General features: G+C 45.8%; 1 protein-coding gene across 2 annotated transcripts in view; it reads left to right on the forward strand.

The window, feature by feature from the left end:
* Positions 1-24,117, forward strand: part of TMEM132B (transmembrane protein 132B) — a 343,041-nt gene that overhangs the window by 135,179 nt on the left and 183,745 nt on the right. For both annotated transcript variants that reach the window (XM_032876500.1, XM_032876501.1), the window contains exon 2: positions 4,371-5,262. In XM_032876500.1, coding sequence (XP_032732391.1) covers positions 4,371-5,262 — 892 coding nt within the window. The remainder of the gene's footprint in view (positions 1-4,370; positions 5,263-24,117) is intronic.

The following is a 24,117-nucleotide window of genomic DNA, read 5'->3' on the forward strand; positions in this document are numbered from 1 at the left end:
CCCCTAGAAAGACAGCCTCCTACACCTGGTTGTGCAGGCCTGGCTTTTCTTGTGGGAATTAGAAAAAGAGATTCAGCTGCAGAAATGTCCAGGCCGTTACCCTTTGGTGGGTGACCGGTAGCCACAAGATTGGTAACTAGCTACTACGCTGGGCTGGCGATGTTAGTGAACTCCGCCAGGGTTCCCCTCTCCATGCCCTGTGCCCTGTGGATTGCTTCATTCTGGAAGGTTCCCCACCCAAGCTGCATAGCATCCCTCCCGCACACCTTGTGTTCTCGATGAGCTTGACTCTCTTTCTGGCTCATAAGGAGCACAGTGATGAAAGTGCTGTTCATCTGGGCCTCCTAAGACTCCCTCATTTCATGCTCTCAGGGCCCGCCTCCTCCGGATGGGGTGGTGAATAGTTCTCTCGGAAGCCAGCAGAATGAATAGGGGCTCCTTAGTTCGGGCCACATGGTCTACCTGCCAATAGGAAAAAGAATGGGGCCACTATATGATGTCTGGGGATCAGAGGGACGGGTGGTAGCTTCTCAGGCCATGGGTGTATTTCTCAGCACACAGTCCATGGCTTTATAAAATACTCCTAAATTCGGATATCATATTTTGTTGCAACCTGGTTCGAGGACAAAATGAGGCCCTGGCCGCTGATGTTTACGGCTTCCTATATAAGCTCTCAGACAGAATTTGTACTGCATTTTGCTTGAGTTATGGTGGGGCAGGATTGTAAACCTCACACTGTTATTTCAGATAAAATGCAGGCTTTGGCCACAATAAACAAGAGAGGAGGCACAGCTTTAAATTTCTTGTAAATCAATTTTGAGTTGTATAAAATATTGACATAAATGCTAAAAAAAATGAACTGATGCACAATGAAAACAGGGCATATTAAACTCTGCATAATTTTAATTTCCTTTTCCACATTTATAAATAAGTCAGAATTTAAACATTGCCCTGGGGTTCCCCTGAATTTTGTCAGAAGGTGAAATTTGGCCCCACCTCTTCCCAAGTCTGGTCGGCTGGGCGCCCACTTTGCTCCACTGAAGGGTGGCGATCATGCTGCTCAAGGCAGATGTTTCCTTGTTGCCAATTATTTCATGGTCAGATTCACCTAGAATTGCAATTCCTGGTTTGGAGAGGGGAAATAAACCAACAGAAAAACTAATTTAAATTTCATATGGGATGGAGCTTCTGCATAGCTTGACATTGTCAAAATACAAATTGCCCCTTGGTGGCGGCAGTAGCTAAAACTTTTCTTTAGATGAGGCTAATTCTTCAAAATCATTTCTGCCCCCCCTCTGTGTTTCCTCCAAATCCTACCCAACTCATAGGATACATTCTGGAGGAAACGTGTGTCTGTATCATGAAAGTCAATATATAGTATGTATAGTATAGTACGTATTTTGTGCTTATGTGTATATATTTTAAACAGATTTGGGATAGTTTAAATAGAGTTTTGATGTCTGCTTCTTCCCCACCATGTCGTAAGCATTTTCTCATGATCCTCAATGTTTGTTGAAGTCATGGTGCTGTTGACTGCTCGAGGTCACACACACAGTATGGCTTTCCTCATTTACTCAGTCACTTCCCTTGCGATGGGCTTTTAGGTTCCTTCTGGCATGTTGCCTTGATAAATCACGCTTGTGACGAACCTACTTGCACATTGGTCTCCTTCCTGGTCTCTGGATTATTTCCCGAGCTTGACTGCTAGGTGGGGAATTCTGGGATGGACATTTTTAAAGGTGTTAATGTTTGGTTCCCTAATTGCTTCATGTATGTTAGATGTGCCAGCTCCTTGGGGGCAGAAATCACATCTGTCTTGTCCCTGTGATACCTCTATGTGCCACAGTGCTGGAAATAAGACAAATGAGTGGTAAATATAGCTAGATAGATAATCGGAGGAGTGGATGGGTAATAACTCTGCTTCTCCAATAATTAATCTGACAAGGACTGGCCATATTGGTGACACTTGAAAAGATCCATCCTCCCTCCCTTTTTCCCTCCCTCCCTCCCTCCCTCCCTCCTCCCTTCCTTCCATCCTTCCTTCTTTCCTTGAGATACTGACATATAAAAAGTGTATATATTTAAGAGGTACAGTTTGATGTTTTGATAGAAGTACTCATGTCTACATAATCACAACCAAGCTAATTAACATATTCATTACTTCTACCTAGCTACTGTGTGTGTGTGTGTGTGTGTGTGTGTGTGTTTCGATTTAATTGAAAATCCATCCTCTTAGCACTTTACAGCATATAATACAGGCTTGTTAACTATGTCAGGTGCCCTGCATTAGCTGTCCAGAGATTATTCATCTTGCATGATCGAAACTTTGTAGCCTTTGACCAACACCTTCCCACTCCCCCTCCCAACCGCAGCCCCTGGCAATCATCCTGCTCTCTGCTTCTAAGAATCTGACTATTTTAGGTTCCACATGCTAGTGAGATCATGCAGTATTTTGTGGTGAACTTGCTTTCTGAACACCTTCTCCGATCAATGATGCATCACGCCCTCTATGATTGTATCTTTTCCCCAATCTCCTAATTACAATTTTGTCATCCTCTGGGCAAGGAGAGCTTTAGACAGGAACTCTCAAGGACAGCCCTGAAAAGGGGTCCCCCAAATTATATCAATAGAGAAGTATTTTTTGCAGAATTTGTAATGGCTGCGGGAAAAAAAACTTGCCAGGAGTTAGGGTCTATGGTTTGGTATATATTTGCCTTTTATCCTCTAGCAATGCTACATCTCAAACACTGCTGCCTGGTTGCATTTCTTCTTGTGCCGGCTCTAGGGTTGGAGATTTATTATTTCAGGGCAGGGAAGAGCCCTGTGTGTTCTTAGCCTGATTTGCCAACCCTGGTTCCTGGTGGACTCTCTTTAGTTTGAAAAAGCTTGTTGGGTCTGTGTTTTCCTGCTTGAAAGAAACACGCACATACATACATGTATACAAACACACATCTACACGTTTATGTATATATTTTAAGTAACAAAATAATATATAGTTGTAAAAATGTAAAGAAAGTAGAAATGTAGATGTCAAAAAGTGAAACCCTTTCTCTTTGGTTCTATAGACACACAAACATAATTATATGTACATTTATATACACATACCTATGGAACCTTAAAAAAATCTAAGTAGGATTATAGAGGATACATTTATCATTTGTAATTTTTTAAAAAGATTTTATTTATTTATTTGACAGAGATCACAAGCAGGCAGAGAGGCAGGCAGAGAGAGAGGGGGAAGCAGGCTCCCCACCAAGCAGAGAGCCCGATGCGGGGCTCGATCCCAGGACCCTGAGATCATGACCCGAGCCAAAGGCAGAGGCATAACCCACTGAGCCACCCAGGTGCCCATATAATTTATAATTTTTTATACTTAGTGAGTGGCATATTGTGGATGTTTTTTCAAGTATGTCCATGTAGCTCCACTTCATTTTTCTTACAGCTGCCTGTTATCCCACTGTAAAAACATAGTTTATCTGGTCTCCTTTTGATAAACCTTTAGAATGTTTCAACCAGGAATAGTAATGTTAGTAACAATAGCACGACTGGTGGATATTTACGGGTGTGTCAGAACTGTTCTGAAAGCTTTGTATTACTAACTCATTACTCCTTACAATAACCCACTAAGGTAGAAGTTACATTTACCTCCTACGCTACATGAGGACGTTTGAAGCTCGGAGAGGTTAAAGTAGCTCGCTCAAGTGGCTTGGTTAGGAAGCCACAGAGCGGAATTCTGGCTCTCGCATGTGCGCTCCCAAGTTTGTGTGCAATTCAACAATGATGCTGCGGGGAACGTCCTTGTAGACGGATCAGTCCCTGTGCACTCCCGCTAAAATTTCAGAAGGCGAGCTTTCTAGAAGTGGGGACGCCGAGCCATAGCTTCACCCTCCTTTCAATCAGAATCACAGAGATGTCTGAATGTCTTTGTAGACACCGCGTCTGGGAGGGACGGGAAGAAGTGTAACTATCTAACAAGGAAGCAGTAACAAGTCCTGTACGATGTCACAATGCTGGCTTGGGTGGTCTTTGCAGGCATGCAGCCTCCTCTCTGTGGGGAGATGTAGTGAAGAGGGCTGTGATCCCCTGAACTTGGGTCTTTGGAGAGCAGGTAGAGAGGATGTTTTCCCTTGGGTGGGGTTGGGGGGGGTACTGTACACACACAGACTATTGGATCAGTGGTAAATGAGCTCCTGCCCACTCCACAGTGGCTGGTTTGGAAGATTCCCGTAGAACACTGTGCTGAGGTCAGGGGAGGCCCAGTGTGGCTTGGGGTGGTTTGCTGGGGTGGTGTGTCCAGACTGCATTGTGTTGGTTTCCTGGCTTTGCAGGGCCTGCCCTTTATTCTTCCTTTCCTTTCCTTTCTTGCACAGAGACGGAGAGCCGAGGGATCGTGGATAGTCTGCAGAGGTTTTCCTCACTCCCCGCCTATCTGCCCACAAGCTTCCACATCGCCGACGCGGAGGAGGCCTTCTTCCTTAAGGAAGCCAACCAGGACGTCACGAGGAACTCCAGTCTGCAAGCGCGGGTGGAGTCATTCTTTATCTACCGGACCAGGACCCCCCCGACCATCAATGCCAGCTATGGCCCATTTTCAGCGGAGAAGACAATCCCCCAGGAGCTCTTGTTGACTTCTCCAGCCTTTGGAAATGTGGAGAAGTTTCCCTTCAACTGGAAGCTGAAATCCCACATCCTGGACAGCTCCATCTACTCCAACAGGCCCAAAGTGCAGACCTTGTTTTACATCACCGGGATGGACTGGGATGACAGTGACCCCGAGGAAAATCTACCGTGTGTCAAGATGTTTGCCTTCCCCGAGGCCAGGGAAGTGGCGGCCAGCTGTCGGCTGCAAGGGGACCCGGGGCTGTGTGTGGCTGAGCTGGAGCTGCTGCCTGAGTGGTTCAGCTCTGGGCTGGACCTGGAGCCCGAGGAGGAGATCCCGGCCCTCCTGGGGGGCACCGCGATGGAGCTCTTCTTCACGCTCTACCCGGCTGACCAGGCTGGCCAGTGTCCACTGGAGGAGGAGGGCAAATGGGAGAACAACATCCACTCCGGCCAGGACAGCCCCCAGCAGGTGCCTCCAGCCCGGGAGAGGATTGGGAGTGTGGTGGTCTACCCAACTCAAGATGATCTGAAGTGGTCCCTGGTGAGCCTGGATGAGAACATTGTCATCTCAGTACCCATGAACCTTGTCCGGGAAGGGGACACGGCCACCTTTTTGGTCTCTCTGACCAGCAGCTCTGTGGCAGACCACTTCACTCTTAGGTAAGTGGCTTTGCTGGGTTGGGTGGAGTAGAAATCAACTTTTGGTCATCAGTGAATTGGCAGTTATGTGGTGTTGCTGATTTGCTGAGTATCCCATGTTGAGAGGAAACTGACAAACACGGAATAGAGACCCATGCAAGATGGCACAGTCGAGAAATGGGGTATTAGGGCATGTGCCCTGGGCATCTATATTCTCTATAAGCTCCCCAAGTCATTCTGTTGTGAAGCCAGGATCAGTGCTCTGAGAGCAGCTTTTTGGGCTGACAGGTAAGCTCTCCAGTGACACTCTGAACCCGTCACTGCTGGCCTGGACTTGCTGCCTGTAAGTTGAAACTTTGTAAATGAATTCCACTTTCCAGCTACAGGAAAGAGCCTTCCAAGACAATGTGTCTGACCGCTCAGGTTTTCATCAAAGTGAAGAATCAGTAAAGAATCCTTTGGTAAGGTAGGTTGTAAAAACTGTGTTACTAATCTGTGCTAGGGGGGCAAACCTGCATTTAGCTTATTTTGCTCACAAAACTTTGCAGTGGGATACAACAATGGCTTTGCCCATAGCAGCTGTGTGCCCTGGGGCAAGTCATCTAACCTCTCTGGGCTTCATGGGTGAGATGGGAATTACGATGGGCTGTATGTCTCCGATTGCTGTGAGGATCAGTCAACTTGGTGAAGGTCTTGGAACAGTGCCTTCCCCGAGTGTTAGCCTGTGGTGGTTTTCCCGGCTCTCAGATGCTGAGGTGGTGGTGCCATGTAAGTGAGCCTTGTTTTTCTGGTTGCAGGTGAGAAGGCGGAATTAATCATAAGTCCAGTGTAGTCCCTTTGATTCTGAGGGAGGCCGATGTGCCAGAAAGTGTGTTCGTTCGGGGCCTGCAAAAGGATACCGAGGCTCCCACAGATCCCAAGTGGGTTTAGAAACCAGCAGGAAGCCCAGTTCCCGTTTGAAGCCTCTGGAGTTAGTTTTGGTGATAACTGAGCCAAAATTTAGTTTGGACCCAGCCCTGTGCTAATCACTCCAGTGGTGGGGTTGGGATGGTCCAAAGCCCTGTTCTTGCTCTGCAGAGATTCCTTCCATACAAAGCAGTGCCAGATGCTTGCTCTAGACCAAGAATGGTAAAGGTATGGATTCTGCACTCATACCACTGAGCGTGCCTTCTGCATGGACAGACATTATTAATCTACTGCAGCGCTTCAGCTGTCCCTCTGCCATGGCAGACATCGTTAATCAGTTATAGCATTGAGTCCAGGACTCCTGGCAGCCCCTACATGTCCCTGTGAGATGGCGTGGTTGACACTTAACTTATTCGCCATCCTTGGTGTAGAGAGAACATTGCTGGGTGAGAAGTTTGGGGAAAGGGAGAACAGATGGTCTGGTGGTCAGGGAAGTGCTGCAGCCTGGTTGGAAAAGGCATTTCCGGCCAGGGAAATGGTATAAATGGTACTAGCTAACTTTCACCGAAGACCGAGAATGGTCCAGGCCATGTTTCTAAGTTGTTCACATGCAGTAAGTCACTGAATTCCAGCAATGAACAACCCGAGGAGGGGAGTACTACTATTATCCCTATTTTTCTGAGGCACAGAGAGGTTCCCTAGCTTGCCCAAGGCTGCACAGCTCGGGAGCGGAGGGTGTGCACGCAGGCGGTCCGGCTCTGGGAAGGCTCTAGGGGACCTTCATTCCTTCGCAGCCCCTTTCCTGGCTGGAGGACAGGAGGGGCAGCTGCGGCACCCAGGCTATGCGCCCCCAGTAGCCATGCCAGAGGTTGGGGCTAATTTAGGGAGAGGGAGGCCAAGGAGGCTAGAAGAGGCCCCCACATGGAGACTTGAGAGGCCCCGCGGTGTCACCGTGGTGCGGGGCAGAAACCCCTGAGTCCGGTTCCCTCCCGCGGAAGCTGATGTGAGAGCTGAAGTGGGCTCTCGCCTGGACTCGGCCCGGGGAGGTCAAGCACGGACTGTCAGCACGAGGGAAGGAGTAGGAAGAAGCAGCCACGGGCCTTCTTGGTTTCAGCGCTCTTAGGGCGTCCTTCTGGGGAGAGTTTCCTGGGCCTTTCTGCTCCCACTTGGGCTCTGATGCTGCGGGGCAGGAGATGGAGAGGGACCACGAGGAGGCGGGTCAACCCGAGGAATGTCCGCACACCTTTGTTTCAATTGCAGTTGTAGAGCCTTGGTGCTGCCCCGGAGGACAAGCATCTATCTGGTCTAGAGTCTGCACTGTCGGCCATGGTGAAATCTAGGCCGCATGCGCGTGTATATGTGGGAAGGGCGCGCGCATGTGCGCATGCGTGTGTGTGTGTGGGGGGGGGGTGCGCGTGCATGTGCGCACATGCGCAGGGGTGTGTGCGCGCGCGCACATACGTGGGGAGGTACGCGTGCATACGTGGGGTTTCGTGCATGTGTGTGTGCGCGCGCGCATGCGTGTCAGCGCATTTGGCATTCTCGTGTAGATTGGAGAGCGCGGCCACTCTCTAACCTTGGGGCTGTGGTGAAAGATGCGTTGCGCCCTGCCCAGTTTCCCGCCAGCCCCAGACATCCCAGTGTCGCACACCGGCCTTCCTCTCCCCCTTGGGTCATCCTCCGGCTCCTGCGGGCTTGTCTTGTGAGGCTCCTGACCTACTGTTGGAGAAAAGGGGGATGCGATGCTAAAGAGAGGGGCTAGAGTCTCACCCCGAAGGGCGGGTGTCACCACCGCGTTCCCTGCGTGTGCCGGGGGAGCCCAGACGACCAGCGGCGGCATCCCAGGCAGTGAGACTGCCCGTTGCCACTGGCATCATTTAGGGAATTAGGGCAGGAGAGGGCCTGGTTCACTGAGGTGCGAAGTGATGCGGTTATTTACTCTAGTTGATACATTAGGGCGCTATGATGTATGAATTGATACTATTAATGCAGGTTTACTTTTTAAAAAAGAATTGTGTTTATTTATTTAATTGTTTTTAGAGAGAGTGGGCATGAGCAGGGGGTGGGGGAGGGGCAGAGGGCGAGAATCTTAAGTAGGCCCCAGGCTCAGCACCGGGCCCAGCACTGGGCTCAGTCTCACGACTCAGACCATGTCGTGAGTGGAAATCAAGAGTCTGATGCTTGAGGGGCTGAGTCACCCAGGAGACCCTCATGCTTTACATTTTTGTGTGTCCCTGTGCTGGGCTCTACGTGAACCCTTTATTTATACGCGGGGCGCCGAACGAAGTGTTATTCATGTCGGTTCAGTGGATGTGGAAGCAGACTTGGAAAGGTTGGGGGTTGCTTGCTGAAGTCGTGGGGTGGGGAGGCACTGGTTTTGGGGCCTGGTCTGCGTTCGTGCATCAGGAGCTGCCACTTGAAACCACTCTTCTGGGTTGTTCTGCACGTCTAGATGGGGACCAGTCTGCACCTATTGAACTTTTCTGGGCCAGCCTGCAGTTGCTTATCTTCATGCTTTCCTAGACAGGATTGCTCCTTATAGCACGCTTCATTTCATGGCCAGAGAGAAATGCACGGAAATTGTGGATCACCCGAATGAGTACACACAGAGGCTATGCCCAGGGAGTCAGTCACCATCACTTGCGTCTGGTGGAGACTCAAGGGCAAGCTGGAGTGGGGGAGCTTAGTGGAAAGCAGGGAAGGCTCAGGTCTGCTTGGGTCAGAGGTTGCTACATGCAGAGGCCAGAGGCAGGTTAACAAGGAGTGAGCATCTTATGTGATGACTTTTCCTGCTTAGCCCTGAGCTGGAAGCAGAGGCGGTAAAAAGGGACACAGACAGTCCTGCGCCAAGTTCAGACCTTTCTGGGCTGACGACTGCAGAGCCCATAGTCTGGCTCTGTGTCCTGACTGCTACAAGGTGGTGTGTCGGAGTTTGATTATTACATTTGGTCTGGCTATTGTCCGTTTGTATATACCATCTCTTAAAACACTGTTTTTCAGCCTGGGGAAATGTGTGGTTTCCCAGCGTAACTGAATGTCTGTTTTAATCATGTCTTTTATGAATGAAATGTGACATTTCATTCTGGCTCAGATGTGGAGCCCTGGATCAAAGCGTGAGTGTGCACGAGATTTGCTGAGATCGAGTTTCAGAGCTAAAGATGTATAGAAAGGGGACAGATGTGTGTGTTTTCACATGTCACTTTGCTATTTCAGACTGCATATTGTATTGAGGCCAATTTGAACAAAGTTGAGTTGATTATTCTCTAATACCTAAATAGTTTCTGTTAAACATTAGTATCTAAATCTGACCAAGCACTGAAAAGCCTTTTGGCAAAGGGCTAGTAAAGTGGTTTGGAGGGATTGAAGGCTGCTGGCAAGGCCATGCTGGGCTGGACTTGGGTAGATCTGTTACACTTCCAAGAAAGTTTAAAATACTATGAAATTTTCTCCGCTCCAGTTCTCCACACTGCTGTGATGTGAGGCTTAGAGAGATCCTGGAAAACTTTATGTCTGATTTATTAAAATAAATCTCTCCGAGCGCTTGGGTGGCTCAGTTGGTTAAAGCCTCTGCCTTCAGCTCAGATCATGATCCCAGGGTCCTGGGATCGAGCCCCACATTGGGCTCCCTGCTCAGCGGGGAGACTGCTCCCCCCCCACCCCCCACTGCCTGCCTCTCTGCCTACTTGTGATCTTTGTCTGTCAAATAAATAAATAAAAATCTTTTAAAATAACTCTCTCTCAGCTCACACAGAGAGCCGCTTTGGCCGACCTCCCATCCTGTTAAGCAGTGGAGCCCAGGAGTTAAGATCACGGACTCTGGAGCCAATCTGCCAGTGTTCGAATCCTGGCTCTGCCACATACCAACTGTGTGATCTTGGGAAAGTTACTTAATCTCTCTGTGCCATAGTTTACCTGTTAACCTGCAGATAGGGACACTGTATGCATTAAGTGACTATGAAGCGTCACCTTTGTGCTTAGATGATTCTTCTATTTCTTTCTTCCTTCCATTTCTTCCTTCCTTCTTCCCTTCCTCCCTCTTTCCATTCACCTTTCTCTTTCCCTTTCCATTCCTTTCCTTTCTTCCTTCCTTTTTAGAGAGGGATGGGGGCAGAGGTGGGGGGGGGGAGAGAGAGGAGAGAGAGAGAGAGAATCTTAAGCAGGTTCCATGCCCAGCATGGAGCCCAATATGGGGCTCGATCTCAAAACCCTGGGATCATGACCTGAGCCAAAACAATTGGGCCCTTAACTGACTGAGCCACCCAGGTGCCTCATTCTACTTCATTTGGTGTCGTCATTCTGGTTGCTCAGGCCAAACACCTAATAAATGTGACTGGCTCTTCTCATTCTCTGATACCCTACATATGAATGACAGCAGACACTGGGACTCTTCCTTTCTAATAATATCCAGAATAAAACCTCCTCCATTGCTATGACCCCAGGTATAAGCCAGGGTTCTCTCTCGGTGGGACACCTACAAGAGCCTCCCGACCTCCTTCCTTTCCCCTTGAAGTCTCTTTTTGAGCTGAAGCCAGAGTCTTTCCACTGGCCCGCAGGCCCTGCATGGTCTGCTTCTGTCATTTCCTTGAGCTTGTCTGTTACAACTCTCCCACTCACTCCAACACCAACAGCGACCAGTGTGCTAAAGGACCCAGCCTCCTCCCCATTCAACACTGGACTCCTGTTCCACTAACCCCACCCTGCCCTGATTTCTGAACATACCACTTTTGTGAGTGATGTGATATATCAGTATTACTGGTTCACCTCTTCCTGCTAGAATGTGGGGTCTGTGAGGCAGGGAATTTTGTCTCCTTTGATGTGTCCTACGGATCTAGAACAGTGTCTGGCATGGAGTGAGTGCTCAGGAAACATGTGTTGGTTGAATGAATGAGTTTGGAGGTATTCCAAGTCATTGTTCTTTGACAAAGAGTATATAAATTATCAGGATTGTGTGAATTCATGATGCATGTAAATAAGAGTTTGCTAAGTATTGAAGGTTGGGACACTTTGAGGCTCCAATTCCGACAAGAGTGTCCTTTTGCCTATAATGTGAGAACTGATTCATCATTTCTAATTCTACATGGGCTATGGCTCTATGTTCTGAACTTCAGTAATTCACACACCATCTTCGGGATCTTTTTGTCACATTAACTACCACCATCTCATCCCTTGATAAGTCAAGTCATAGCCCTGTGCCTTCTTGCATTAAAAAAAAAAAAAAAGACTTATTTGAGATAGAGAGAATGAGAGAGAGTGAACATGAGCTGTGGTGGTTGGGGGAGAAGAGGGAGAAGAAGGCTCTGCAGATCCAGGAGTCCCACATGAGGCTCAACGCCTCCCACTCCCCAGGACACTGAGACCATGACCTGAGTTGAAGGCCGATGCTTAACTGACTGAGCCACCCAGGCGTCCTCTTCTTGCACTTTTTATTTGCTATTTTTCTTCAGATCAAGTCACTTTCACAAAATGTATAAAAATACATTGAAAAAAGAAAGCTGACATTTGCCACCTTAAATAGAAACCAGTATATCCTGTTCAGATGAAACGGTATGATAAAAATCAATTACAGTGAGAAGACAGTACTAAGTTCTAAGTGAGTTTCCTCCATCTGCAGCCTGGCCTCTCTTTCCAAGGGGCTGGAGCACAAGCTGCAGAGAGTGGGCTCACACTCCCTCAAGTTCAAATTCAAGTTCACATTCTCGGTGGAGGGAGATAATAAGCAAATGAGCAAAATCATACATAATTGAAACCTGTGCTAAGTGCCATGATGGAAACAAACAGAACGCAGTATATTTAAATTTTATTTCATTTATTTTTAAAACCTTTTGTTTCGGAATAATTTTAGACTTAGGGAAAGGTCACAAAAATTGTAGTCTCCCCTAATGGTAACATCACACACAATCACAGCAGGAATTTCTGAACCAGGAAATTAACATTGGTATAAATTATTAACCAACCTTCAGGCATTATTAAAAACCTCTGGTTGCTCCCATCATGTCCTTTTTCTGCTCCAGGACCCAATGCAGGGCCGCACATTGCATAGAGGGTTCATAGCACCTTAGCTGGCTGAATTCTGCTCCCTGGTCTTTTTTTTTTTTTTTTTTTCTGGTCCTTTTTCATGACCTTGATGCTTTCAAAGCATGCTGGCCAGTTATTTTTTTATTTTTATTTTTAAAGATTTTGATTTATTTATCTGACAGAGAGAGAGATCACAAGTAGGCAAAGAGAGGGAAGCAGGCTCCCCGCCGAGCAGAGAGCCCGATGCGGGGCTCGATCCCAGGACCCTGAGACCATGACCTGAGCCGAAGGCAGAGGCTTTACCCACTGACTACCCAGGTGCCCCCTGACCAGTTGTTTTTGAAAGTGTTCCTCAGCTTGGGTTTGCCTGAGACTTCCTCACGATTTAGGCTGAAGATGTACATATTTGGCAGGAAAACCTACGAAGGGCTGTGTCCTAGTGGAGGTATGTGACATCACTGTGTCCTATTGCCAGTGACGCTGATGTTGGTCACTTGGCTGAAGTGGTGTTTTTTTCCAGTTTCTACACTGGAAACTTGCTTTCCCGCCCTTGTAGTTAGGAATCATAACATCTGGGAAGATACTGTGAGACTATGCAAATATCCTTCCTTACATTTTATTTTCACTTATAAATCTCAGTGTCCGTCAATGCTTCTTGCCTAGAGTGGGGTAATTTTTGTTAAAAAGTGTCTGTTTATTCATTTATTTTGTAAGTAAGCTCTGTGCCCAGCATGGGGCTCAGCTCGTGCCTCCACAATGAAGAGTCACACGTTCTGCGCCTGAGCCAGCCCGGTGCCCTGAATGTGGTAATTTTTAAAAAACCAATTAGAAATGAATATTACAGAAGAGTCTTGGTTCTTCCTGATCACTTCTTATTTGAATATATATATGAAGAAGTAAGCCAGGAGCAGTTAGTCTCCGAAGAAGTCATTAGACTTTTTCTGCCAGGTTCTGGAATTAAGGAAGATTGTCTGGGCCCTCTGTGCATCTAGAAGGCTTTGCGGGGACTGGCATTTTGACTTGGAACATTACCCAGAAACACGAGGTACAGAGTAAGTCCTTGAGGAAGCCGTATGGGCAGGAAGTGACACCAGAGAAGGGAGACCAGTGTAGTCCATGGGGGTTAACCAGGGCGGACTTCCCAGAGGAGAAGGCTGCAGAGGACGAGCAGCTTTTGACCAATTAAAGGAAAACAAAGAAGATACATGTATGTAAGTAGGACAGAATGACCAAAGGATGCGGTGCTCCCAGGACACGCGGGGGAGGCAAGTTTTCCAAGTAGTTAAAATTAGGGTACTGGTCAGATTTCAACTCCTCCTTACTGGCTGTGTGACCTTGTATGAATTACTTCACCTCTCTGAGCCTTGCCTTCCTCTCATATAATAAAACTGGTAAGAGCTCCTGTGAAGAATAAACAATATAATGCAGGAAGGCACTTGTTTGCAGTTTTGTTTGTAATGCTTGGTGCCCCTGTCAGCAGCATCTAAGTGGATTCTGGAAGCTCCCTCCAGTACACACTGTGGGGAACCCGAAGCCCACCATATCCGCCTAACGAGCTCCTGTCATGTGCCAGGCTTCCCACTAGATTCTATGTGTGTTGTCTTGCTCATCATCATGACAGCTCTGGAACTTACCTATTGTCACTGCTTAGGGATCAAGGAAGAGGCTCAGAAGCACTAGGTCACCTGCCCAAGGGTCCTATAGCCAGAAAGCGACAAAGCCAGGACTCCAACTGGGCCTGCCTCCTGCAACGCCCATACCCATCTCGTGGTCCCCCATTTCAAACGCTCATAATCTCAGTGCTTGCCTTCACACTGAAACAAACTGCGGCCTGTTCAGCGAAATGTTACTCAGGTGGTACCCAAAATCCAGGCTTTATTAATTTTTTCCCCGAATAAAAGTCAGATTTCCCTTGAGGAATCTGTGCATAGACACAGGTGCTCTGATGTCTGCAATCCTGAAGCCTAGATCACATCTAGGGCTTAGAGCTAAGATTTCAGCCCCGCTTAGACAGGAAGGAGGGTGACTATTTTTCAAACACACATTAATTTTCATACAAACCATGACTTGTGCAGTGTGTTCAGCTAGTTCCAAATGTCGTTCTCTGCATTTAGTGAGCCCGTTTCCATTAGTTAGTGCACGATGCTAAGCTCCACCTCTGCCTCGTTTTCCCTCTTGCCTGGGAGAGCTGACAGAGGACGGCAGGAATGGGTGTCAATTTCAGAGGTTGGAGGATTCTGGCTACAAAAGGGGGTTTCGATTTGTGCAGAGAGCTTTCTATCAGGTCCCAATTTTGGAAAATTGGAGTATGCTTAGATTTTGGTGGTGGCTGAAATTTAGTGAATGCTTGGCTTGGGCCAAGCTACTCTTTGATGTTGTATCGATTTGACCCTGGAAGTCATGGTGGGGTCCAGGCTAGGAGGTCGGAGTAATTATTTTCAGGGCTCTCACACAGATAAGGAAAGCCAGTAGTGCTTCTGAGCCCTCTGCTCTTCAGGCTGTCCTCCTGCCGGTGTGCACAGCGGAGTACCAACAGTAACAGTGGCTGCTTCCTTGTTGCAGATGTTTTTCTGCAGGTGGCTGGTGACTGTGCCTGACCATGGCATCCAGACTCACAGCCCTCTTTCCTGTCTGTGCTTAGGGTTTCCTTGTCCCTGGGGGCCATTTCTCTGATTGAAATGTTTGCAGGGCCTGGCTCCACAGCATCCAGGGATGTGTCTGGCTCATCACTACCAGCCTGGCAGCCCAGACATCATTGGATGAGTGTTTCTGTGTGTGTGTGTGTGTGTGTGTGTGTGTCTGTCATCTGGTTTTGTTTGACCAATGTTAGGCATTGGCCAGAGACAAGACAGGGCAAAGAGAGAAAGGACAAGATAACTAGTCTCCTTCTCCCTCTCCCACTGAGCCTCAGAAAGATTCGTGACTTGCTCAAGCCTGCAAAGCCACGATGTCAGGATTTGAACCCGGGTCTTTCCATTCCCAGAATCTGGGTGCCCGGTGGCTGTCCTCTGCTCAGAGAGGCCACACCTTGAGATGGTTTTGCTGAAACATCCACCAGAGAGAATGGATGAATAAATAGCTAAATCTTCACACAAGGACTTCATGTCACAGTTGTTGGACACATCTCTACAATCTACGGCCAAGGGAAAGAACACAGCAAAGTGTTGGCTCATACCTATGGCAGGGTACGGTTCAGAACATGAGATCCGATTCTGTTGGTTGTGCATAAGTGTGCCCATATGTAGTCAGTGGCATGAAACCTGCGGGGGCATCATAACCACCAGCATCAGGGGAGGTGGGCTGAAGGCATCCAGGAAACTTAGGCCGTATCTGATATTCTTTTGTTAATCCTGTTGGTAGGAGATGGGAGTGTTCATGTGTTCATTTTATTATCCTTCATAGTCATTTAGATGTTGGGAATATATCATACTTATAATTTTCCCAGCATTTTATTATGAAAAATTTCACCCATAGGGAAAAGATGAAAGAAATTTACAGTGAATATTCTCATGCCCTCCACTGAGATTCTGCCATTAATGTTTTAGTATTTTACTGTTCTTGCCTTACTATTTATCTTTCCATCCAAAAATCCATCTTAGGTTTTTTTTAAAAATATTTTATTTATTTATTTGATAGACAGAGATCACAAGTAGGCAAAGCGGCAGGCAGAGAGAGAGAGGAGGAAGCAGGCTCCCCACTGAGCAGAGAGCCCGATGTGGGGCTGGATCCCAAGACCCTGGGATCATGACCTGAGCTGAAGGCAGAGGCTTAACCCACTGAGCAACCCAGGTGCCCCCATCTTAGTTTTTGATGCCTTTGAAAGTGATCCACAGATATTCATTCACTTTCCCTTAAGTAGTTCAGTGTGCCCATCATTAGCAAGGATTCATTATTCATGGGATTCACATATAGATCAACTTATGGAGATTTGCCATCATAACAATATCGAGTCTTTCAATACACAAACAGGGCTCCTTTCTCCATTTATTTACATCTTTAATATTCTTCAGAAATACTTTGTAGTTTTTAGTGTACAGGCCTTGCATGTTTTTGTTAATTGTATTCTTTAGTATTTTGTTTTTTTTAATGATATTTTAAGTGAAGTTGCTGATTTTATTTTCATTTCTCTAATTTTTCACTGCTAGTGTGTACAAATACAGCTGCCTTTTAGATAGTGAGTGTATCCTGCAGCCTTACCAAATTCACCTATCTTTGTCTTTATACTTCAAAAGTGTGTCTTTTGTAGATGTTATATACTTGTGTCCTGTATTTTTATCTATTTTGGCAATGCTGGTCTTTTAGTTAGAGAGATTAATCCATTAATATTTAATTTAATTACTGATGTGGTTAGACTTGGGTGTCACCATTTTATTGTTTTCTGTTTGCTTCTTCTGTTTGTTGTTCCTCTGTTCTTTCTTTTGTGCTATTTGGGTATAATTTGAGTGTTTTAAAGAATACAAGTTTAACTTTTCTGTAGGCTTTGTAGCTGCACTTTCTTGAATTTTCAGTGGTTGCTTCAGGGATTGCAATAAACACACTTAACTTTTCACATTCTACTAAATGTAGATAGTAGGTTCATTTAATCACTCCTTTTATGCTATTTTATGTAGTTATGTAGACATTTAAAAATCTCTAGAAGACAATATTATAATTTTGGATTAAGTAGTTTTATGTATTAAAAGGGAATTAAGAAGAAAAAGGAAAAAGGAAATGGTTTTTTGTATTCATCCAGACTTTTGCCATTTCTGATGCTCTTCATTCCTTTCTAGGGGTCTCTGTCTTCATTTGGTGCCACTTTTCTGCAGCATGAAGGATTTCTCTTGGCAATATTTTTGGAGTGCATATTTGTTGGCAAGGAATTCCCTTGGTTTTCTTCTATATGAAAATGTCTTTATATTATCCTCATTCTGGAAGTGTTTCTTTGCTGTTTATGGAATTCCAGATGGAAAGGTTTTTTTTTTTTTTTTTCCTTTTAACACTTTAAAGATGTTGTTCCATTCTCTTTTGGTTTCCATAGTTGCTAGCGAGAAGACAGACATTTAATGGAATTATTCACCTGTAGGTAATGCGTTGTTTTTCTTTTGCCACTTTGCTTGTTTTCTTCGCTTTCCAATGGTTTGACTATGATGTGCAGAAGCGTGGCTTTTTCATGTTTATCTTGCCCTGGGTTTGTTGTGTCCTCGAATTTGTACAGTTAGGTCTTTCTTCCACTTTCGGGAAATTATATATTAAAAAATATTTTTCTGTTTCACTTTCTCGCTCCTCAGCATGTCGATTTTAGGACATCATTTAGATCATTTGCTATTATGTAACAGTTCTCTGTGGCTTTCTTCATTTTTTTCCCCCTATTTTTATTCTTGCTCTTTTTACACTGGATAACTTTTATTGACTTATCTTCAAGTTCCCTGAATCTTTCCTTTGTCATCTCTATTTGCCTATTAAGTTTATCCCGTGAAATTTTATTTATAGATATTATACTCTTTAGCTCCAGATTTTTAGTTTTGTTCTTTTACTATAATTTTTATTTCTCTCCTGTGATTTCCTGGCTTTTCATTGAGAGCATGTTTTCTTTTACATCACTGAGGATAGTTATAGATCAGTTTAAAAATCCTTTTCTGGCCATTCTAACATCTAGGTGATCCCAGAGTTGGTCTCAGTTGATGGTCTTTTCACTCTTGAATGAGACTTATTTTTGAAATCTTCAAATTTTGAACAGTATTGTATTGTATCTTGGCTATCGGGAATGTCATATCGTGGAGACTTTGGATTTTGTTATTCTCCGCTGAGTGATGTCTCTTTTGTCCAGCAGATAATTTGGATGGACTGGAACTGAAACTCTCTTGGGTCACAACTCTAGTTTCAGAATAGATCTTATGTCTTTATTAAGATACTTTGAGGCTGATCTGCATATACATACACTCTTCAGGATTCAGCCAGAGATATTGGCAGGTATAATTTGGGCATGCCCTCTCCTGCACTTGCCTTTCCATGATTCCCTTATGTCTCTTTAGCTGCCTCAGCTACTCTGGACTTACTTCTGTGCTCCCCCTGCCAAAACACCCCTCCTGTGTCCCTTCTATGATTTGTGCTTCTCCTGCCTCCCACAAGGATGACCGTACTATCTTCCAGGCTAAATGCAGCAAAAATTGGGCAATCCTTTCTTAGAGCTGTCCTCCTTTTCTAAGTGTGTACTCCCCACCACGATCTGCCTGTTTCTGTTCTCTCTCTAGTGCCTTCAGGTTAGCTGCTTTTTACATTATACCTAGGGCTGGAAACTGCTATTTGCAGGTGAGTGGGATCTTCCTCGGTCATTACCTGAAGTAGGTGTAACCTATTTATATTTAATGTAATTACTGATAGGATTGGATTTAGGTTTATTTGTCTCATCTTGTTTCTTCCCTTCTCTTCCTTCTTTCTTGATTTCCCTTGTGTCCATCAAATGTATTTTATTATTCCATTTTAATTAATCTGTTGGGGTTTTTAAAAGCTGTATCTCTTTGCATTTTAAGTGGTTGTTATAGGGATTTAAATGCATCTTTAACCTTATCACGATCTAATTGGAGATGACATCTTATTACTCTGGGTAAAATATAGTTACTATGGAGTGGTATTGTGTCATTCTCACCTTCCTTTGTGCTATTATTGTATATATTGTATGGATATATATTATGTTTTGACACTTTTAGGATTCCAGTTAATTTGTAGAATGTTGCTCAGTTTGGATTTGTCTGATGTTTCCTCATGATTAGATTCAGGTTCTGCATCTTTTGCACAAATGCCACGGATGTGATGCTGTGCTCTCACTGCATTCTATTAGATGGTGCCTGATTTTAATTTGCTCCGTTGCTGTTGATGTTCACTGTTCACCTAATTAAGGTGGCACCCGCCAGTCCTTTCCACTGTGAATATACTGTTTTGCTGTTTGTAATTAATAAGGTTTTGTGGGGGACTTACTATCATTCTAGAAACATCTCATTCATCATCAAACTTCCAATTTATCATTTGTTAATTTACATTTGCATGGAGTTACGATTTCCTTTTACTGAATGGCTTTGTCCCGTGGAGGCAGTAGTGAGAGACTGCAGGGTGGGCAGGAGTAGAGAAACCAGAGTAATTATATTCCTCCTGTTCTTCTTCCTGATACGACTCTGGCAGAGGCAGCTTTTCCCCTGTGGCTTCACCTCCTGTAGGACACATGCTCTTTTCCAGTTGACCCTGCCAGGATTCCAGCCCCCAATGTTGGCCACAGTTCTGGGATTTTAGGTAACACCACTCCCTCCCTTTATCTCTCTAGTGTAGGGGATAGAGTGGCTTCTTGCTGTTGCTAAAGCATGGGCTGCTTCACCATTGCCAGGTGGGTTCTTACTTCCCTGCCATATATAACCAATTCTCCTTAAACTCCCTCCATTGAGTTATAAAGAGTTGCTTCTGTTTTCCTACCTGGACCCTATGGGTTCAGAGCAGAGTCATCATTTCAGTTTGGGACATTGAGATTGAGGTGCTTTTGGGACATTTTGATGAAAAGGTGGGAAGGCCAGTTAGGTATGTGGGTCTGAGGCTCAAAATTGATGTCTTTCCTGGAGACATATTTAGGTGTCTCTGGCAGTTTGACCATAAAAATCGAAGCCTTGGGAAGGATGAGATTTTCTGAGAAAAAGATCATGAGAAAAAGTGCTAAAGGTGAGCCTTCAGAAGAACCACCAGGGAAGGAGCAGGAAAACCAGGGGAACGTGATAATCACATAAGCCAAGAGAAAGTGACAGGAAAGAAGGGTGGGATAATAGAGTTGGACACTGCCGGGTGGTCAGGCAAGAAGTGCCCGATCCTTTGCACTTTACATGTGGAGGCCATTGGTGACTTTAATAAGATGTTCAGTGGATTCATGTGGCTAAAAGCCAGATTGAAGGGTTTTGGGAGTACAGTTACAATGCGTGGGGTTTTTCCCACACCAAACAATTCTTCTGGAGCCAACTGGCTGCTTGGCTCATGGGGCCCACAGTCTCTTGTTTATCACACTCCTCTCTGCTCCCCACTCCTCCCCCAAACTGTCTAAAAATTCTGAACCTGGTTCTAGTGTGTGTGTATGTGTGTGTGTGTGTGTGTGTGTGTGTGTGTGTGTGTGTGTTGGTACAGTGGGGGAGTTCCCCCCAAAAAACAAGCAACTCTCCTACAGTAGCTGGTGTCCTACAGGTCAACTCAATTCTGACACTCTCCACCCCGAGAGAGTGTTATCAGATCCTATAGGCTAAGGGCTCTGTCCCACAAGACTGCCCTTCCCCACTTCAGATGTCATTTGTGAGTCCAGGTGGTCACCTGTGCTTTTGGCCAATTGGTTGTAAACCATAGGTTCCCACAGTTCTCTCCATGGGTTTGACTAATTTGCTAGAGTGGCTCACAGAATTCAGGAAATCAGTTTACTTACTAGATGCCTGGTTCTTTGCAAAGGGTATTAAAGGATACTAATCAATAACCAGATGAAGAGATACATACGTAGGACAAGGTCTTGAACAAAGGAGTTTCAAACCCTCATGGGGTTTGAGGCCCATTATGGAGGCAAGTAGATGCATTCTGGCTCAGCAACCTGGAAGCATTCCAAACCCCATCCTTTGGTTTTTTGTGGAGATTCATTACACAAGCATCATTGGCCATTTGTGATTGAACTCAATCTCTAGCTTCTCTCCCCTTCCTGGATGATGGGGGTGGGACTGAAATTTCCAACCTTCTCATCACATGTTGTTTTCCCTGGTAACCAGCTCCCATCCTTAGATGTTGTCCAAAAGTGACCTCATTAACATAACGCTCAGGTATGTTTGAAAGGGGCTTGTTATGAATTATCAAGGTACCATTCTCACCATTTAGGATCTTTTAAGGGTTTTAGGAGTTTTGTGTCAGAAATGGGGACAAAGGCCAAATGTATATTTCTTTTCTCCCCCAAATATGTATTTCTTACTCTAAGTCATGATATCACAAAGGGCGAGTGATCTCTAAGGTATATTAGTTAGGGATTCAGGTCAGCTACAGGAAGAAACGCCAAAGAACAGTGTTCTCACCCTCAAAACAGGGATAGATTTGGGGAAAGGCAGGAATGTGCGTAGGTGGATGTCAGTGGATCAAGGATGTCAGGGCATCAAAGATTGTATGATTCTCTTGAGCTTTACTTCATTGCCACAAGATGGCTGCCACAGTTGTGGTCATCAAGTCTACATTTCATGGAGAAAGAAGGAAGAAGGGGCGTGGGGGATAATCATGTAGGCCTGAGTGTGCTCCTCTTTAAGGAGCCTTCCCAGAAGTATCAAACAACATCTTTTGACTAATGCTAGGTGGCCAGAATAATTCTCATGATCAAGCCCATCAAGCACGAGTAGGGAATTGTAGGTGTTTAACTGGGCATATAACCATTTCCCTCACCCTAAATCAGGTTTCTTGATAAGTATGCAGTGAAGGATGGGTATTGTCTGCCACACAACGTTTGATGGGTACAGGGAGGGCAGTATCTTCTAGCATCATTCCCAGCATTTGACTGAGAAGAGGAGGGCAGGGTAGAGTATAAACTGGGGGCCTGAGGTGTCAGGGGGATTCTTTCTGCTGAAGCCGAGGGGAGCTCCAAGTCCTGGTGGTAATGTGGGACTGACTTCCAGGGGCCTGAAGGAGCTCTTCAGTGTACCTTGTCAATTTCCAAGACACAATCAGGCAGCCACCTTACTTTTTACGAGAGCGGTAGAGAAGTTTACTTAAAAGAAAAAAAATGAATAATTCTGTACACAGTAGATTCGCTCCCAGTAATTAATGTGGTGCTGGTGTGCTTTGCTCTTCCAGCATTTTGTAGTTGTCTGCCAATGACTGGGGCAGTAAATAATTTTAGAGGAATCCCAAAGGGTGGTACTAATCAGAGACTCAAGCTACGCTTTATGTCCTCTCATTCTGATTGGTGGGGTGTTGTATGGTGCCGGTCACAGGATTTCCAATCAGAGTGCAGTGTCCTATTCATCTCTCTGTTGGCTCCTTTATTATTATTATTTTTTTAAAAGATTTATTCATTTTAGAGAGGGAGGGAGAGAGTGAGCAGGGGGAGGGGCAGAGGGAAGGAGAGAGAAACTTTAAGCAGAAGCCCCCCATCTCTGCTGAGCACGGAGGCTGATATGGAGCTCATTCTCATGACCCTGAGATCACAGCCTGACCCGAAACCAGGAGTCCAACGCTTAACCGACTGGGCCACCAGGTGCCCTCTTGTTGGCTCCTTAAAAAGAAGAGTACATCTCTACCTCCATCATGTTGAGATTGACTGTCACTCACCTTTAGGTAGATTTCATAAAATCAGGAGGAAGACCGTGTATTGCGTAATGGTGTGACCTCTAATCTATAATGGTAAGGTTAGACATAATTTTTAATTGCATTCCTTTCTTTCTGGGTGGTCTAAATCTATAGAAAATCTTGCAAGAAATTCAGTACTCATACCACTTTGTGCTTGCAGTATTTTATTCAAACTTCTGGTCCATCGTTTAACCCAGCACATTACAATTAACTGAATTTGTGTCAGTCTGTTTGATTATGAGCTTCTTAACACAGGGACTGCTGATTTGGCAGTCTGTGTCTCCAGCCGGGACTTTCAGCCTGTTAGAGCGCGTGAGGTATCCCTTGAGTCGAATTAAATTTGAAATCCAGAATAAGAAAAGTTGCCATTTACCTCCAGGGCCCCAAGTAATGATTTTTCCTCACTAACAGCAACATAGTTGCACTGGCTCTTTAATAAATCCATTGGCGGTTTCCTTCTAAATGGGAAATCAGAATCTTTCCCAGTTCTTGTGCCCTGTTGGGTTTAGCCAAAGGGGCTTTCTGCCTGCCCTTGGAGTTGGGATGTCAGGATCAGTGTTTGGAGATGTTTTTCCAGAAGGAAGGTGTAGAAATGAAGATGTCTAGTTTGCATTGGTCAGGATCGTAATTGGGGATACTTTACATGCAGTATTTTGAAATTCTGGTTGGGTTAGAAATAGAAAGACAGGTGGAGGTCAAAGACCCCTCTGTTGTTGCAAATGTGCGGCAACTGAGTGCAACCTAAGGGAGCAGGGCCAGCTGGATGTTTGTAAGGCAGTAGCCTGCCTGTCCTACCTCGTCTCCCACCACGCGCCTCTTTGCTTACCTTTTTCCAACTGCGTACAACATCTTTTAGTTCCTGGGAACCACCAAGTTCACTCCCATCTTGGGCAGGGCTGACCCCTCCTCACCATTTCACTTTATACCTGGAATAACCCCGTTCAGAGAGGCCTTCCCGACCATCCCTACGTGGTCCCCGATGCTTACCTCTCTTCTGTTACCCTGCTGCTTTCTTCATGGCGGTCATCGCTGCCTGAAATCAACTAAGCTATTTATTCATTCGCTTATTTGCTTTCTGTTTCCCCCACACTCAGCTCCATGCAGGCAGGGACACGTGTCTCCTGTGCTAAGAATTGCGCCCGGACTGTCAGTTGGAACTCAGTAAATGGGGGAACAAACACATCTTGAAGCATCCTGGATACAGGAGTTAACTCATGTGGGTTAATGCCTGTTCCGGGCTGAATTGTGTCTCCCCCCAAATCTGTATGTTGAATTCTTAACTGCCGCTGCCCCCACCCACCCAACCTTGCAAACAAGGTCTTTAATGAGGTAAAATGAAGTCAGTAGCATGGGCCCTAATCCAGTACAATTGGTGTCTCTGCAAGAAGGAAGAAATCTATGTAGGGACACAGCAGGTGGCTGTTGACTGGCTGAGAGAAGAAGAAACCAACCCTGCAGGCACCTTGATCTTGGCCTTCCAGGCTCCAGGGCTGTGAGGACATAAACTGCTGCTGTTCAAGCCGCCCAGCACGTGGCCTTTTATGCCTGCAGCCCCGGCGCGCTCATGCGACGCCCTACGACGGACGGGAGTGCGACAGCTCGATACAGTCAGCTGGTGACTCACAGGTCTCTCGCCCTCCCTAA

The sequence above is a fragment of the Lontra canadensis genome, unplaced genomic scaffold, assembly GCF_010015895.1.
Source record: "Lontra canadensis isolate GAN:19392208 unplaced genomic scaffold, GSC_riverotter_1.0 scaffold58, whole genome shotgun sequence".
In the NCBI taxonomy this organism is placed as follows: Eukaryota; Metazoa; Chordata; class Mammalia; order Carnivora; family Mustelidae; genus Lontra; species Lontra canadensis.